The sequence below is a fragment of the Peromyscus leucopus genome, chromosome 7 (genome assembly GCF_004664715.2).
Source record: "Peromyscus leucopus breed LL Stock chromosome 7, UCI_PerLeu_2.1, whole genome shotgun sequence".
In the NCBI taxonomy this organism is placed as follows: domain Eukaryota; kingdom Metazoa; phylum Chordata; class Mammalia; order Rodentia; family Cricetidae; genus Peromyscus; species Peromyscus leucopus.
The window spans coordinates 6,283,589-6,302,637 of NC_051069.1; the positions used below are offsets into that span (position 1 = coordinate 6,283,589).

Here is a 19,049-nt window from a genome sequence, read left to right on the forward strand (position 1 = left end):
TAATGAAAATTCTATGCATCTGTTAATCACCTCTTGTATTACTGTGATTCCTAGATCCAGTCAAAAAGGTCACATAAGAACCAAAGGATGACAGAGAATCTTACTAGTGGGTTAGGACAGTTTTTCAAGTGTAGTCCCAGAGCAGCAGCTACAGTATTTGTGCAACTGTTAAGAGTGCAAGTATTAGGCCCATGCAAATTTTCTGAGTCAGAAACTCTAGGAATAGAACCCAGAAATGTAACAAAATGTAACAAGCCCTCCAGCTGGTTCTAAAGACCAATATAAAGCTCTAGGCCAGTGGTTCTCACCCTTCCTAATGCTGCAACCCTTTTAAATAGTTCCTCATGTTGTGGTGACCCCCAACCATAAAATTATTTTTGTTGCTACTTCGTAACTGCAATTTTGTTCCAGTCATGAATCATAATGTAAATATCTGATATGCAGCCCCTGTGAAAGAGTCATTTAACCCACCCCTCAAAGGGATCATGACCCACAGGTTGAGAACCACTGCTCTAGGTTAAGTTTCAAAAAACAAGAAACTTGTTATTTCTGAAATGTTCATTACATTTGTATGAAAAAAATGTCAGGTTATAAGGAAAATAGTAGATTTCAGCTTATGTGTAATGAAAAGACTCTTCCTACCTTCCCAAGTTTATGTAATTTCTAACAACTACAGTTGGCCATATCTTACACATTAAAAAGAAGCAGCCACCAAAAATCTTTGCTGAAACAGAATCTGTTTATGATGTGCAAGATTGTCTCCACAGTCATATACCATTATCTGAAGGTCCATTTAACACAGCCCATGTTGTTCATAAGTATAAAATGCTATTAAGTCAGCAAGGTTCTGGGGCTGCTGTCACAATAGTAGATTTTTTGCAATAGCTAAAGAATTTTTTGCTCAAATTTGGAGCTAAGGAAGTTCAATGGGAACTTCAGGCAAAAAGGTTGGTAAAACATTAGATTCACCTGGAAGTTACTATTTAAAAGTTTGTACAACTTTATTTTGTTACATTTATTTTATTTATTTGTTGGGGAGGCACACATATGTGAAGGTCAGAAGCCTCTGGCAGGGGTTGGTTCGTTCCTTCCATTGTGTGTGGATTCTAAGGGATCAAACTCAGGCCATCAGAGTTGGCAGAATGGCCTTTATCCACTAAGCCATGTTGTCCTCTAAACTCACAATTCTAAAATGGGACCTTCACATTTAGAAAATTAATGATATTTTTCATTATGCTGTAAAATGTTCCTTACTTTAGTAAAATCAAAGCAATAAACTCTCAGTGTTCAGAGCTGGGAAGTAGTTAAAGCCATATAACAGATACTGAATTTTCAGCAGACCCGGTTCTAATTTGAGCTATTATTAACTGTGGCTTTAGGTACATAATTCTGCCTCCTTAATGCTTAATTCACCTATCTTTACAACGGCACATTATTAGAACTTTAAGACTATTATGAGAATTATGAATTACTCTATTTCAAACCCCGGGCCCAGTGCCTAGAGCATCATAGGTGTTCACAGGTTATAGCTAGTTTATACATTACCCTTCCCCAAAGGACTATTATGCTTTCTTTTACTGTAATGGAAAGCTATACTTTGTTAGTATGCTGTCCTCTCTGACCTCTTTTCCAGGGATTTCTGAACTAATTTTTAAATTTAACTATGGAAGTTCTCTCAGTTTAGCTAGCAAAATTCTACTAGTCACTCTCCCTATCTGAGAATTCCTTTATTGCACCTTATCTTTTCTTTTTGGTTTAAATTGTTTTTAGTTTTCTTTTGAGAGATCCAAAAATAATTTTCAGAAGTACACAGAATATAAGTAAAACAATAATAAAACTAGGGGATACAGGTCAATGGTACAGTGCTTGCCTAATGTGTGAGAGCCTAAGTTCAACCCCCTAGTGCCACCTCCTTATAAGATGAATGCATATACAAATAATGTCAAAAACAAATGTAGAGCTGGTCATGAGGCTGCAGGCTACAAACTGAATATGCTGTTAATATAAAATAGCCAAATCATTTAAGATATTAGTAATTCTCTTTAATATAAATAACTATCTTTTAAGAATTATCTGGAGGCTTGGAATATAAAGTATAAAAAGTTTCATTCACCCACCCAAGTTATTTCCATATTACTGTTCTATACTGCTCTTATCTCTTATATCTACTAAAATAAAGTACAATTGAAAATTTGCAATTTTAAAAGCTTTACACATGGAATACAATTTGAACCTCCTAATTGGAATATAAGGGGCTCGTTCCCTCACCACATAGAGGTCTGACAGTTCAATGAACAACAGGGTAACCTCCAATGGACTATTTTGAATAACTTTATTTAAAGTCTCTTAGATGTCATTTCATGCATAGAGAACTGAGTAGAACAGAAACTGAGACGATTTCTTTGGGGCATTTTCAACACAGAACAAAAGCCTCGGAGTGGCACTATCCTAATTTCAAAAGTCCCTGTAATGTCGATTAATGCAGACTTAGATCCCTTGTACAGTGTCAGATGTTTTTGGAAGCACTATAGACACTCTGTCTTTCTCACTTTTCCTATGAAAACGCATGTCATGATGTTCACTTCTCAAGTAAGAAAGATGTACTTACTGCCAGCTGTCATTACTTCATGTTCCCGTTCTTCCTCCTCATCTTCTGGCTCTGGATGCCCATCCTCCCTGTCTCTCTCAGCCTGCTCTTCCATTTCAGCTTCTTCATCAATGGTCCGGGTAAAGGAATGCTCTTGAGGATCAATATCTGCAGAGTCTTGGTTGTCTGAGATCTTAAAGAAATAATAGGAAACCACACTGAATATATTTTTTCAAAAGGTTTAAAAAGATTTCATAAAACCTTTTTTTTTTTTTTTTGGTTTGTTTTGTTTTGTTTTGTTTTTCGAGACAGGGTTTATCTGCATAGCTTTGTGCCTTTCCTGGAACTCACTCTGTAGACCAGGCTGGCAACTCACAAAGATCCACCTGCCTCTGCCTCCCAAGTGCTGGGGTTAAAGGCGTGCACTACCACCGCCCAGCTCATAAAACCTTTTTATTCCTCCCCAAGGCAGGGTTTCTCTGTCACTCTGGCTGTCCTGAAACTCGCTCTGTTGACAAGGCTGGCCTTGAACTCACAGAGATCCGCCTGCCTCTGCCTCTGAAGTGCTGGGATTAAAGGGGTGCACCACCACTGCCTGGCAAAATCTTAATTTATATCTTAGAAAATACTGCTGATGTAATAACCCATAAACTTTACAAATGGCACTGGTAAATTTCAAAGATTATACAGACTATATGCACACAAATATATACACAGATAGGTAAGTGTTCTTTCTTTCTTGGTATTTTCATTTAAATACCATGCTTTAAATCATTCATTCTGCTGTCTGGCTACAAACTACAGAGCTGCAATGTAAGTTACAACATGACACAAGCACAAAAGGTGACTTTTCTTACTTGGTTTTGAGGTTTTTATTATTGTTTGTTTTTGTTTGTTTGAGACAGGTCTCTCTGTTTAACCCTGGCTGTCCCAGAACTCACTAGATACGCCAGGCTGGTTTTTAACTCAGAGAACCACTTGCCCCTGCCTTCCAAGTGCTGGGATTAAAGATGTGTGCTATTATATCCAGCAAAAGGTAATTATCTGATTCTACTGTTCCCTTCAAGTACTCTATGCTATTACTCTGTAAAAAATAATGCCTGGGGGAGCAGTGCTAGGAGTCAAATCCAAAGCCTTACATGTTTGAAAATCACTCTACCATATAACATAATCCCAGTTTACCAATAATTCTAAATTTAAGACAGCATTCTTTTACACTTTAACTTTGCCCCCCCCCCCCAAAAAAAAAACCCAAAGTTCAAAATCTAGTAAGAACAATGTTAACTTAGTTTCCCATGGCGGTCATGCTATCCAACAGTTATCTAGACAGAAAGAAGAGACCTGACAACAGATACTTGGAGAGTCACAAATATCGTAACTAAATAATTCATCTCATAAATTTTAATACAAAGTACAAATGAAAACTTCCAACTAGAATCATAACAAATATTTGTGACTCATGACCAGTAAATTACTTAGAATTTTCACAATCTAGGGATACTTAGCAGTGAGGCCCATATATCACATATTTACTTTCATAATATATGAGTTTCAAGTTGGAGCCTCAAAAAATGACAAACTAATATTTCTTATAGACTTGTAAGGTCACTCTCAAATATTCACATCCACAAATACTAAGCCAGTGCATGCTGAAGTTTTCTCTGTTTATGCTTAACAACTAAATCACAAAAAGCAAAGGTATGCCTTAAAGTAAGCACTGTGAAGAGGATGCTCTCAGGCTTGTTCTTGTAACTACAGGGTTGTGTTCCCAGAATACCAGGCCCTTTCAAAATCATCTATTTGTTTTCAGAATTATTTCTGGATCATCCTCAATCAATGGTCTCAATCTTCACTTTCAGAGTGCACAATTCTAATTACAGGAAGACTGATTTTTTTTAATCTTTTAACTTTGTCCCTTTTTTACCTTTTTCTACACTGATTATTTTTTTAATAATCTCCAGTTCTTTTAAAACTTCCCAGTTCCTTTTTTGTTTTGTTTTGCTTTTGTTTTTCAAGACAGGGTTTCTCTGTGTAGCCCTGGCTGTCCTAGATCTTGCTCTGTAGACCAGGCTGGCCTTGAACTCACAGAGATCCACCTGCCTCTGCCTCCCAAGTGCTGGGATTAAAGGCATGTGCCACCACTACCTAGCCCTTTCCAGTTCTTGTATGATTCTTGCACTTATTTTTAATCAATCTGAGGTATCTGTTAACATCCCTGATAATTTCTGGCATCCTATGTTAAACAAGGTAATTCCAGTGTAGCTTAATTTTTAAAAAAAGAAGATTGCCTATGATATGGACAAGCCAGTTTGTCACTAACATTTATGCAAAGTTATTACTTAGCCTCAACACATTTGATAAAAAAAAAGGTAAACAAACCCCACTCTTCATCTTCCATCATTTCCCACTAGAAAACATGCTAGCATGTTTTTAACATCTGTACCAGTGTGGGGCTACCTCTGACAAGCTTGCAGGAAAACATAGAAATTAATTGATTTCCAACTTTACCCATCTGTCTCGTGATGATGACCTGGTTTGAATAAGTTCAAGGTTCTTGCAAGCAAGTAAACGACTTCGAACTTTGTATACACAACGGTACACTTCTGATAAGCTTTTACCAGGTTGGTATCTAAATAAAGAACCAAAATAGAAAAGTTACCTAATTTCTAACATCATGAGAGCAAATATTTGTCTGAGGATAGTTTTTAAGTTACTTGCCGGCTTTCTCCACATGCTTGACTAAGTAAGTTTGTGTGTTTGAGAAGTGCTGCAAGAACAAATCTAGACACAGTGTCCAAGAGGGACTCGTTACTTAAAGTTGCACTGTCCCAATCTGAAAGTAAAAATGATACAAACATTTAAAAGGACGCAGAAAACAGTTCCAAGATAATATTAATAACTTTCGTTCCCCAACACCTGAATTTTACCAACTTTCTGAACAACTACTTGACAAATACACATACTGTTTCAGGTGCTGTGGGTACAGTTTTGAACAAACCACAACTCTGCTCTCATGAAATCTGAATCTTGGTGTAGCGCATGGAGATAAAAAGACAGTAAGTGAATCTGACAGGCAAGGGATAAGAAGAGAAACAAAGCAAGGCAAGAACTGGGGCACTGTGCTGTGTAATTACTATTTCATACAGGGTGCTCTGAAGGGCTTTCTGATTTGAGCAGAGATCTAAGTGAAGCAAGGGAAGAAACCTCGTGGACACAGTATAACATTAGGATAACCATGTGCTAAGAACATAACTTGAGAGTTCAGGAGGTCAGAACTGCTGCTGGAGCAAACGGTACAAAGAGTAGAAGGAGAAGCCGTTGGAGAGCTAGTGGGGAATGAGATAATGACACTGGTCTTGAAAACCAGTACAAACCCTCTGGGTCTGACTTGCAGAGAAATGATAAAACCTGACCTATATTTTAAAAGCTCCACCTCTTGGGTAGAGAACTGACTATACAGACAGAAGGAGCAGAAGTCATTACTGAAGTAAGCAATGATGGCGACATCAGGGCAAGAGCAATGCAAGTCTTGAGAAGCTTTCAGAGTCCATACAAATTCTGAAAGTGTTGCCAAGATTTGAAGTCAAGTTGAATTTATTAGCTGGAGTATGCTGAGAATGGAAGACCACAGAAATTTTGTGGGAAGGGAGCTGGAATCAAAGGTCTGGATTTGAACACTTTCCATTAAGCAGCCCCAAATTGAATAAACTATTCACTCGTGCATACACACATATAAAACTATGTATATGATAATTTTAAACCATAAATGTAGATCCTGTTAGAGTACAAGTACATCTGGGTAATTTAAAACATCTGGACAGGAAATGAATATATTTAAATGAAAACTCAAATCACAGTATTAAATAAAGAAAACTTGCCAGGTGTTTTTTCTCCCATTCTTTAATTCTACATTGGCAGAGCACAGAGTATATTATACTAGATAGAGTATATACTCTTAAAATAGAGAATATTTAGCAGATTGGAAAAAACAGAGACTACAGACATGACTCAACAACATGGATGACTGGGTTCATTGGGGTTCTTATTTTGAGATATAACCCAGATTATCCTCAAACTCACTACATAGTGGATGCTGACTTTAAACTGATCTCCTGCTTCACATCCAGAGTGCAGGGCTTACTGGTATACACAGCATGCCCAGCTCTAATATGAGTCATTACTAAGCATGGAAGCTAAGAATGAATCAAGGACATTGTTTGAAATTTACACATAAAATTAATTCTACTAATTAAAAACATATTAGAAATGGAAATGTCACCATATATTTGCATACTACTTACTACTACATTTAAGAGTATATCTCAAATGGGTATTATCAGCCCTCTGAATATACAAAAAAAATTATAGATAAATATTCAGTAAGCCTATAACCCAGACATCTAAATATATATTCTGATTTAATGTTTCATAGAATACTTTTTTAAAATGATTTGACACAAAGTCCAACTTTAATACAATCAAGTTTCTTTAAATGAGATATATGTGGGTACAACAAACAATCTGGTGTATTTTCCACAAAGAGAAAAACAAAAATTTTAAAATGTCACTTACACATGAACTAGTTAGCACTGCAAATTAGTTAGACATTTACCTTTCCTTCTCTTTTTCTTACCTTTACTAACAGCATAATCCTGCATGCTGATCCAAAGGCTTCTTGCAGGCTCTTTAGAACAACCCAAAGCCAAGTCTACATAGACAGCAATTTCAGGCCGCAATTTGTAATCAAAAGGCTTCTGCTCTTCATTTCCTGAAAGAGCTACTTCTAGTAGGCAGCTCATACATTTATCTATTAAAAAGAATTTTAATTTTAATAATTCTATTTTTCATTTCTCTTTCTCCCTCCCTCCTCCATCCCTCTCTGTGCCACAGCATATATGACAGTAGGAAGACAACTTGCAAGAATCACTTCTCCTTCTACCATGTAGGTCCTGGGGATGAACTCCAGCTGTCAGCCCTGGCAGCAAACACTGCACACCCTGAGCCAGCAGTTCTCAAGCTCCCCCTCCTTTTTTCTTTGACGGGAGAGGGGGTTGAGACAGAGTTTCTCTGTGCAGAGATGGCTGTCTTGGAACTCACTCTGTTAGACCAGACTGGCCTCAAACTCAAGAGATTCCAATGCCTTTGCCTCCTGTGTGCTAGGGTTAAATTTAGCCACCACCACCTGGCTAAGTTTCCAATTTTAAACTATAAATTTTGTAACTGCAAATAAAATCTTACTTACTCAATACATATGATAGTGTGTACTTGGAGCTAATTTAAAGTAGATACTACTAATGTGAAGCCTCTAATTCGTTCAGTTGGAGGCAGTAGTACCTAATTCCTTCTAGAAAAAAAGAGACATTTGGCAAAAGAGGTCAGGTATGCAAAATATCCTACACTTGAAGCACAACCTTGAAGACTGTCATATCCAATAATACATAGAATCGTCTTTGAGAAAAGTGTAAGCACCAGGGAAAGGAATAGAACTTTTTCTTTTTAAGAGCCTTAAAGGAAAGCAATCAGTTAAGAATGACTAAAAAAGGATCAGAGATACCATGACCAATTTTCCAATCAATAATCACATTCACACAGGTAATTCCCAGTTCTTCAGTAGGAGCTTTAGCATTCAGAATCATTATTAGTCTTTTGTAAACAAGGGTGTTGCTATTCTGTCTAGCCCTGGAATCAGGATCCTCTTACCTTTGTTTCCCAAGTACAGCAATTTCAAGAAAGTACACACCCACAGCTGGCTCACTTCACTTTTTTTTTTTTTTTTTTTTTTTTTTAATCAATGTTCTAAATGATGGTCAGGGTTTCAAAAATTACCAAGTAATTTAATCCTTAATAGAAATATTACATATTTACAATTTTATATAAGCAAATACCTTTTCTTGATACAAATTACACAATTTTAATTCTTAAAAACTAAAAAATATTAAAACTGAAGTTTATTTTATTCATACATAAGTCCCATTAAAAGGGACGTATGGATCAACAGACACCTTTTTTACTCAGGAGATTACTGGGGACTGCCTTAGGCATGAGTGCTAGAAGCACTGGAACCTTATCCTGCTAAATATCCCTGGAGACCTCCACAATTTAACTTTCTTTACTTCATATGTATCAGTCTAGCTTTCATTAGCCATAGTCAAAATCACTTTCTAGTTCAGAAGTAAAATGAGGGGTACACGTGTTTATTTGAAAAAGAACTATCCACATTTCCATGCCCAAAGCAAAACTTTCCCTTTTTGGCCTTGGTTTCTTTTCTTTCCACCTTCCCTTTCTCCCTGTCTATCCCACCCCCTTCTCTACCTTGTGGGCTCCCTCCCTCCCATTTCCTCTCTTCCTCTCTCTATGACTTTACCTTATATATATCTGAGTCTCTTTTTCTTACTAGAAAAATAATAAAAATTAGGTTTAATATAGGCTAGCTAATCCTACTCAATATTTCATAGAATCAAAATTAAGAGGCCCAGAGATTAAAATACCAATCCTAGATAAAACTATTAGACCATATATTAGGACACTGAATAAATCCTTTTTGATCTAAGAGCCAACAAAGTAGAGAAATGAGACATATGGAAGGAAAGGGAAATCCCAAAGATACTACAAAGGGAGGAATAAAACCTGCCATTCACACCTATGGGTGGTGGCTGTGCTGGTTAGTTTATGTCAACTTGACACAAACTGTAGTCATCTGAGAAGAGGGAACCTCAACTGAAAAAAATGCCTTCATAAGACTAGGCAAGCCTGTGGGGTATTTTCTTAATTAGTGACTGATATGGTAGGGCCCAGTCTATTGTGGGTGAGTTGATCCCTGAGTTAGTGGCCCTGGTTTCTGTAAGAAAGCAGGCTGAGCAAGCCATGGGGAGCAAGCCAGTAAGCAGCATTTTTCCTGCCTCCAGGTTCCTGCTCTCTTTGAGTTCCTGTTCTTTGATGATGAACAGTGTGATGTGGAAGTATAAGACAAATAAACCCTTTCCTATCCAAGTTGCTTTTAGTCATGGTATTTCATCACACCCATAGTAACCCTGACTAACAGAGTGTCTGAAAACCAGACACTACTCTGTCCTGATAGGTACTCTACAGTGCATTCCATTAGGGGAAGCAGTTTTGTAACCCCAAGCTTCAGAACATAATCAAGTATTTTCTCCATAACTTGATCAAAATGAATGAAAAGTACAACAGAATGTGACAAGGTCTGCATCTTTGGTTTTTTTTTTTTTGAGATACAGGGCTCCCATTGTAGCTCAACCCAGCCTGAAGTTATCATGTACCTTAACTAGATCATGCAGCAATTCTCCTGAACCAGCCTCTCAAGTGCACGGATTATAGGAGCGAGCCACCATAACTGGCTCTAGACCAGTGGCTCTCAACCTGTGAGTCACAACCCCTTGGGGTTGCATGTCAATTTTTACATTACAATTCATAACATGAGGAACTGCAATTAAAGAGTCACAGCATTAGGGAGGTTGAGAACCACTGCTCTAGACCCATATTTCCCTATATCAGTGGTTCCTCATGGTGTGGTGACCCCCAACAAAAAAATATTTTTGTTGCTACTTCATAACTGTAATTTTGCTACTGTTATGAATTGTGATGTAAATATCTGTGTTTTCTGATGGTTTAAGGAGACCCTGTAAAAAGGTCATTTGACCTCTAATGAGGTCTCAGTTCACAGGTTGAGAACCACTGCCCTACACCATGTTGCAGAATTTGACTTTTTCTGAAAACTGTACAAGTTTAAATCCTCTTTATTACTAATGTGGAAAATGCCTGAGTTCTGTATTCAACACTTAGGTAAGAGATCTCAAAGGAAGCACAAAGAAGTACATGTTTCACATGCTTCAGAGAAGCGTATTACCCAACTGAGGAGTGTCCATTTCCACACCGTCACTGAAAAGTGGTGTTTTCATCCAATATGCAGTATCCTGTTCCTCTGGAGATACAGGGGAGCCCTGAAGCATGCCACCAAGACACCGCCCAATGAGAAGAGCAATAGTTCTTTCCAGATCCACAAGCCACACCCAAGACTGAGCTGGCTGAGGTAATGGCACACCAGCAGGGTCAATTACTTCTGGTCCTCCTGAAGAGAAAAATCAATAGAAATTGTGTCTTTATCTGTTACTTTTAAATTTTAAAAGCTTTCTCATGGTCTCTAACCTATTATACTACAATACACAATATTGAATAAAATAACTTTTCAAGGAAAATATATAGCTTTTTAAAATACAAATTACCTGGTATATTAGACTAATTTAAATTTTACTCAGACATGTTAATCTAGCAAATAATTTTTCATTTATAAAGTTACAAATTTTAAGATAAATACTAAATCAGCACATTCAAACTTATCTCAATGGGTTCTATTATACAATCTAAATCAAATTTTACCATCTTTAGGCAGTCTTTGGGACTTTTTCTCCAAAACCAAACAATAATTCACCAATTAAAGTGACAGTATCATTTAATGATTTTCTGGCTTGAACTCAGAATTGTCTTATACTAAGATCCAGACTTGGGCTTTCTTAGTGTACACTTGTTTCTGAAAATTCTTCATATGTGTGTGCACACATACACACACACACACACACACACACACACACACACACACACAAACAAATTAAATAAGAAAAAACAGACTCCGTAAATTTTAAAAATAGAAGTAAAAAAGATATGTAGCAATGCATGCATAGGACATTTTTTCAACCCATAAACGAACACAATTTTACATCAAAAAAATTGAAAGCCAACAAAAATAACATTTTCTGGAAAAATAACAATTTCTAAAATAGATTAGAAAAAAACCAAAAATTTCCACAATCCATGCACATACACAATAAAATAAATAAAGAAAAATATAAACCACAAGGGCCAGATACTTGTTTTGTTTTTTTATTTTTTTTGAGACAGGGTTTCTCTGTGTAGTTTTTGGTGCCTGTCCTGAATCTCACTCTAAAGACCAGGCTGGCCTCAAACTCAGAGGTCCGCCTGGCTCTGGCTCTGTCTCTTGAGTGCTGGGATTAAAGATGTGTGCCACCACTGCCCGACCCAGACAGTTTTATAGATAAATTCTTCTAGCACTTCAAGAAAATTTTTGTCCTTAGAAATTACTTCAGAAAACAGGGGAAAAAGTGAAGAATCCAACTTCATACTATATGGTTAAAATAAGTTTTGCAAATGAGACAAGACAAGAACAGCGTGAGAAAGGGAAACTTGTAAAAAATAATCAGTTGTGTATCCAAAGAAATATATACAGAAGGACTCTCAACTCACCTGACACAAGAAAGTTCTAAGACACTTTAGAAAAGCAAGAATAATAACCATGAAACTGTCTACACCAAGTTGAATCACTATTCTGATATGGTCATGAGTTTGGTACTTTGACCATTTCAATTCAGTGGTCAACGGAATTGACCACTGCTACAGCAAGAAGGGTTTCAATGCTCTCCTGTCAAAGTCAAGAAAAAAAAAAAAAAAAAAAAAAAAAAACAAGACTCTAAGCATTGACGAGTGGCTCTCTCAAGGTTACACAAGAAGTTACTAGCAGAGACTAAAACCCAGAGCTTTACATGCCTCAGTCCATGACTCTTTCCAATGTAAGGGGCAAGGAGATGACAATTCACTAACGTGAAATGTCTTTAAGTTCTAGTGGTGAAGTTCTTTGACAGACTTAAAACCGACAATAGGTAACAATGATACTCTTGCAAACACAAGCTATTGTCAACTATCTAGAATTGTTGTATAATTGTATAATTCAAGAGTGAATTAGAATACCATATCTAAAATCAAATGCACTAAAAAGATATTTTCTCAATTTCTATTTTAAAATTCAGCCAGTTGCTTACATAACCAACCAAAATAAGAAATTTGCTATCAAATAAATATTTAACATTAAAATCTCTCACATTTATGACATAAAATTACATCAAATATGATTCACTAATTATAAATGTATCATTTCAAATATCTCAAAGGAAGAAAGTAAAGCTGGCTAAATTATGACACAGTTTTGCTATCTATTGTTAAGATACATCTTAATTTCAATCATGTCAAACTTTGTAGTACAAGAAGCTTGAGAACCACTGACCATGAAGACACTTTTTGTGATGCCCATAAGCACCTTTCTTGGCTAGTGCAACATCAGTTGCCCTTTTCTGACCCTTCACTCCTGGAAGATAATTGTATCTTTTTGATCACATGAAATGCCCACATAGGCAAGACTTTGTTTGTGATATGCAAGAAGAATAACCTTTCTCGGGAGCACTAATTAACTTTTTACATACTTACCATGAAGAGGCCACTGTAATTCTTGGTCTTCTAAAAGAGCAGCTGCTGGCAGGAGTCTATTAAGGCAATCAAGAGGTGGCAAGAGATCGAGAAGGTGGCTCAGTAAAGGACGAGCCACTGACACCGGGAGTAACAGAAGGGAGTTAACAATCTGGCAGAGCATACTGCCTGCAGCTGACACATAGATGACATCTGTGAAGGGAAAAATGCAGTGCAAATCAGTAACCTCAAATAAACTTCAAAACATAAAAACCAAAATACTTCTTCAGTTTGGAAGGAAAGCAGACTAATTCAATAACTCTTTGTTCAATACCTACCTCATAGCTGATATCACATTAGTATTTACTATAAGAAAATACCAACAGACTCTTTGTAAACTTAACTTGCATGCTAACAAACTCGAAACACAGAAAATGCTTTCTTAAGATACATTATAATCCTGCCGGGCGGTGGTGGCGCACGCCTTTAATCCCAGCACTCGGGAGGCAGAGCCAGGCGGATTTCTGTGAGTTCGAGGCCAGCCTGGTCTAGAGAGCGAAATCCAGGGAAGGTGCAAAGCTACACAGAGAAACCCTGTCTCGAAAAACAAACAAACAAACAAAAGATACATTATAATCCCACATCCATTAATTGATCCTCACTTTTAAATTTATTCAAACATTTAGAGTACCCACAACAGACTAGGTACTATTCTAGGTGGAGACACAGCCATGACCAAAGCAGGCAAAAGTTCCCACTTTCCTGTGATGTTAACATTCTAGTAAGCAAAGCTTTTATATTTTTCTAATCTAAAATAATTTTTAAAATTAAGATCATCATAAAATAGCTGACTTTTCATAATGAGCATCACTTTTCAGTCAAATCTATTCTAATATTTCCCTGCACTCAGGGCCAGGAGGAACATTCACAAGTGAGCCCAGTCTTCGTGAACAGTAACTTTACATTTCATACAGAACAGCCAAACCACAATGACTAATAAGTCTTGGGTTCTCAGCTGATTTCTTTCTTAGGAGAAAAACTTCAAGGATCAACAACCTAGAAAATACTCAGTAGGCAACTATGCTCTGGTGCTCAGCAAAGTCCTCAGCTAGGTGCAGACTTAGGAACACCTGCATAGTGATTAAAGATACTTACTTGGTCTAGATGAGGCTATTCAGAAAGAGACAAGGATTAAAAGGAAAATTTAGAGGATCCCAACATGGAAGGGCATATCCAAAGGAAGAGGGGGCAAATCCCTTATGAAGTCCCAGAAAAACATTGATCAGAGACGGAGGAGAAAAAATAAGAATGTGCTACACAGAGAAAAGACCATGGAAGAAAGCGCTTCAGTAAGGAAATCACAACTGGGTGGAGGTGGCGCAAGCCTTTATTCCCAGCACTCGGGAGGCAGAGGCAGGCAGATCTCTGTGAGTTCGAGGCCAGCCTGGTCTACATAGTGAGTTCCAGACAGCGAGGAGTACACAGAGAAATGCTGTCCTGAAAAACCAAGAAGAAAGAAAAGAAAAAGTAGGAAATTGGCCAGGGTGTGGTGGTAACCCCAGCCTTTGGAAGTCTGAGACAGAAAGTAGAATTTGAGAACAGCATATTCTAAAGCATTAGCCACTGTCTTGAAAAGAAGGGAGGGAGGGGGAGGATGAGGGATACTGCCAAAAGATGCAGTAGATAAAAACCATACTTCACATCATAAATGAACTGTTTGAGTCTGTATCATCCAATGCCTTTAAACTAGATCTGTTGAGACAGTTAGAATCCTTTAGGATCAATGTTACAGCACCCCTAAACCAGGATGAAAGGAAACAAAACCATACAAAGGAAACTCAGGTCATTTCTCTTCTACTTAGTGGTGTTAGGCACTCTTGAGGTTTTGGAAAAGTTCAATGACTCTTGCTTTATAACCACTGGTTAAATGTGAAATTCAACACCAAACTCACCTCTTAACTTTTCTCCAACACTGCCATTCCAAGGACTTTCTTTAAGTAAATTTGCAGAACGTGAATAAATATCTGTAGCATGAGGCAGCAAGAGCTGAAGATGTTTATGAAGCAATGCCACACTGCTTGAGTTCTGAGGAGAAGAAAATCCCTAAATTACCACTCTAAAAGATCCAAAGTACAAAAATCATATGGCATCCCCAAATATCTGAGTTGTAGGTTCCTAGCAGAGTACCATGAAAAGTAAAGAATTGCATACCTCAGTAATGTTATTAATGTGACAAAAAGCCAGCAGCTGTTTCTGCAGTGAACACAGCAGTTCATGGAGATGAGCAGGCTGACTGTTCTCTGATGGTGATGTTCCAAGAAGGTATTTATCACTGTTCTTTTCTAGCTCTCCAAATGCTTGATCCTAAAATGACACATAATGAAGACTGTATTTCCAATATGTTTTAGAAAACTGTTTTTATTTGTTTATTCTTTATTACATGAGAAACACCTGATAAAATTCTAACATAAGTATTTTTGTAATTTTAAGTTACATGTTACTTGGCCACCACAATATTTCAGTTCTGACATGTTTCTCTCGTTGGTGAAGGGACTCTAAAATTTAATTTGCATTGTTTAAATGTTAAAATACTTTTACCTAAAAAGATCCTTACCCCTTTATTCTTTTCTTAATATAGTGAAAAAGCAAGGTACCGTATAAAACCCTAAATTTCTTAAGAGGGTCTTCATTAAAATTTCAGCCAGATGAGTGTCTGGATGGCAAGTCTGAGGACCATAAGGCTGATCTGACAGGTTTCCATAGCCCATGCACACAGTCGAAAGGTCAGCAGCATCGGAAGGTGAGCTATAGCCAAGTAGGGAGGCTACGTGGGTATGATCTTGCAAACTTGTCAAAATTATATCCAGCTGCATTCTCTAAAAAACAATGAAAAAGAAACATATAATTAGCATAACATGCATTATGAAAGAGAAAAAGAAGGACACAAGGAAAAAACTATACTAACAATGCTAATCCACTTAGTAGCTTGCTAAAAAACCTTCAAGAAGTACATAATTATAGGAAAAGCTATTCAATTACTATCATTTGGGAAAATGTAACTTACAAGTTTCTAATCTCATCCTTTATGATAAATAGCTAAAATTCCAAGCTAAAATAGAATAATATGCATAATAATTTAAGCATTGTAAGTAGATAGATATAAGAACTGCCAACAGATAAATTATATTCATGTTATTCAACAAAATTACTGATGACAACTGCTTATTCTAATGTTTAAAAGGAATCACTTTTAATCTAAACTAATGCAAAATATTTACTGGAAAGCATCTGTGGACATTATATTGCCAGTAAGCACCATGTTTCCCCTCAAATCTTTATCTCTACAACTGACTCTTTTACTTAGCTCAGCAAAGCATTTATTTCCATGTACTTAAAATAATAAAAATTAAAAATAAGCATACTCATGCCTCAAATGCTTTTTGCCAATGATGACCTTTTCCTTGTCAGATAAGAAACTCTGATAAGCATGGGACTAACAGCAATAACATTAGATTGATTTCAACTCAGCACTTACAATAAACCAATGGTATCTGGTTTGACACCATAATCAACACTAGAAAAATGAATTATGACTCTAAGAACTGACCCCAAGTAATTTAGTAAATCATCATATGCATCATTTCATGTTAGCAGACATCTAATAATTCTTCCAACATACAATATCAAATAATCAAGATACAACAGAACTATCAAGCACTAGTTTGTGAACATACAGCAGTTCATTTGCTTTATCTTCCTATCAGTCCAATTTCCTGTGATATGACAAGTTTATCAAAAGCAAAGGCTTTACCTGTCCTTTGGATAAGCTTTCCCATCTATCAGGTCCTTGGGGTAAAAGAGAATGAAGTAACTCCATCCGTTCTCGTAATGGAGGTAACAGCATGGTTGCTCCTACTGAGAGTGTTTCAATTACCACCTAATAACCAAAAAAGAAAAAAAAGAAAAGAAAGAAAGAAGGAAAGAAAAAGTGCATTGATCATCCCAGATCTTCTCTTTTTAATAGCAACATACAAAAAGTGAATGCACTAACTGTTGGAATTATACAAGCCTAAAAGTGTCATGTGAAAACTGAAAATATGTAAGTCTTTCTTTAGTTTAGAGGGTTTAAGAACATCTGCTGGGTGTGATGGCCATTAATCCCAGAACTCAGAAGGCCGAGGGAGACAATTCTCTGTGAGTACAAGGCCAGCCTGGTCTACAGAGTGGGTTCCAGGATAACCAGAGCTACAGAGGGAAACCCTGCAATTGAAGATATCTAGTACAGCTGCATATATCATCTAGCTAAGGCTTCAGGCCACAGATTCTATTCTCTTACCTCTTGGATTTCATCTGGAACGGTAGAGTCCATCAGCCTGAAGAGTAAATTTCGAAGTGGACCTGCCTGTCTCCCAAGAATACTGGTAGCTACCCCTCCCGCAAGGGCCAGAGCTAGGTGATTTGAAAGCAACTTCAGGCACAGCTTAAGAAAATTATGGTGTTCCCTGAAACAAAACAAGCTGTTGTGAATTCTGAAGCACAAAAGTAGATGTAATATCCAGTTTGGGTAACATTTTTTGTCAAGTGATGTCCAATGGTAATTTTTAAAACATCCTTTATGAAACTAAGAAGTTATTAATAAAAGTTTAGCTCTTTTCTACCTTATAAAGAAGACTCATGTAATTTCAAAAAAAAAAAAAAAGAATTAAGTCAAAATTTGAAAAGAGTAATTAATACATATGCATGCTACAAATCTACAACATACCTTGATGAAGGGAAAGGCAGTGGAGGAATCTCACTGTTTATTTTATCACAGTATCTCTCAAGAAAGGAACGAAGATGTGAGAAGGTACTCTCCTCAAGATCTACACAATAAGGCCGGTGCCATGCAACAACTTGTCTAGAAGGAAGCATAAGAAAAGCATCCAACAGTCTTATAATGAAACTTTCATACATGATCAAAAACAAAAAACAAGACATGAGGGGTGGGGAGGCGAACAGCTTCCTTGATTTAAAAGTATAGCCACTGGATTTGGGTGTTTCGTTTTTTATTTCTTTTTGTTATTTTGGAGTAATTTATTTTGTTTTACAAATAAAACCAACCAGACAAAGAGCAATGAAATTAAAAAACTGTTTTAAACCAATAAAGCCTAGTTTGATCTTAGTTAATTTCCTCTAGATATGGAGACATTTAACTGTGTGTATGTGATATACTTGTTTTATGTGTGTGTGTGTGTGTGTGTGTGTGTGTGTGTGTGTGTGTGTGTGTATGTGGGGATATGGGTTTACATGTGTGTGGAGGGCACAGGTCAATGTCCAGTAGCTTCAGCAGTCACTCTCCACTTTGTTTTGGAGACAAGGTCTTTCACTGAACCCAGAGCTCAATAATTTGGCTAAACAGGCCAGGCAGTGAACTCTAGAGATCCATCTATGCACGCCACCACAACTGAAGCACCAAGATTAAAGACATACACTGGAGGACCTGGCTTTTACACAGGGGCTGGGGATCTGAACTCAGGTCCTCATGCTTACAAGGCAAACATTTTACTAACTCAGCCATCTCCTCAGTTTGACACTTAACTTTTAAATCATTCTCTAAAGACAGGGAATTCAAAAATCAGAAAACAATTAAATTAAGAAAAGTATCTTAAATACAGCTTCTTACTTTTGAAATATATGTAACCTCAATATGCACACAAAAAGGGATCTAAATGTCATTTCTATGATAGCAGAGTCAATACTAGAAATTATATATACTTTAAATAGTGTGTGTATTAATCTTAAAAAATCACATTAAATTTATTTCTAAATTTATTAACACTACTGTTATACTCTTGTAGGGCTGCATATGAAATGTTCTGACCAAAGACTCATATGTTCAAGGCTTGGTCCAAGCTAGTGAATCCAATATTGAAAGAAGGTGGCTATGTTCTGACTAACTTCAGGCCCAAGGCAATGAAGCCAAAAGAGCATGGACTGATAAATGTAAACCAAAGGAAATCCTTCACCCTTTTAAGGTGTTAGTATAATCTGTTATTATAGACAAAGATATTAACACAATTACCTACATAAATAATAATACTTATTTGATAATGTAATATATTGATGGTTCCTATATAATGATACAAATCTAAATGACTTTAAATAAACATGAGTTTACACAAAAACTTTGTCAATGAAGAGCTACAAATGGCCT

General features: G+C 36.7%; 1 protein-coding gene across 14 annotated transcripts in view; it reads right to left on the reverse strand.

The window, feature by feature from the left end:
- Nucleotides 1-19,049, reverse strand: part of Herc1 (HECT and RLD domain containing E3 ubiquitin protein ligase family member 1) — a 161,501-nt gene that overhangs the window by 92,389 nt on the left and 50,063 nt on the right. For all 14 annotated transcript variants that reach the window (XM_037207386.1, XM_037207385.1, XM_037207384.1 and 11 more), the window contains 12 exons: nucleotides 17,619-17,753; nucleotides 17,193-17,358; nucleotides 16,668-16,793; nucleotides 15,511-15,732; nucleotides 15,068-15,220; nucleotides 14,809-14,941; nucleotides 12,878-13,069; nucleotides 10,452-10,673; nucleotides 7,221-7,394; nucleotides 5,306-5,420; nucleotides 5,096-5,216; nucleotides 2,609-2,780 (listed from right to left, as the gene is read on the reverse strand). In XM_037207386.1, coding sequence (XP_037063281.1) covers nucleotides 2,609-2,780; nucleotides 5,096-5,216; nucleotides 5,306-5,420; nucleotides 7,221-7,394; nucleotides 10,452-10,673; nucleotides 12,878-13,069; nucleotides 14,809-14,941; nucleotides 15,068-15,220; nucleotides 15,511-15,732; nucleotides 16,668-16,793; nucleotides 17,193-17,358; nucleotides 17,619-17,753 — 1,931 coding nt within the window. The remainder of the gene's footprint in view (nucleotides 1-2,608; nucleotides 2,781-5,095; nucleotides 5,217-5,305; nucleotides 5,421-7,220; nucleotides 7,395-10,451; nucleotides 10,674-12,877; nucleotides 13,070-14,808; nucleotides 14,942-15,067; nucleotides 15,221-15,510; nucleotides 15,733-16,667; nucleotides 16,794-17,192; nucleotides 17,359-17,618; nucleotides 17,754-19,049) is intronic.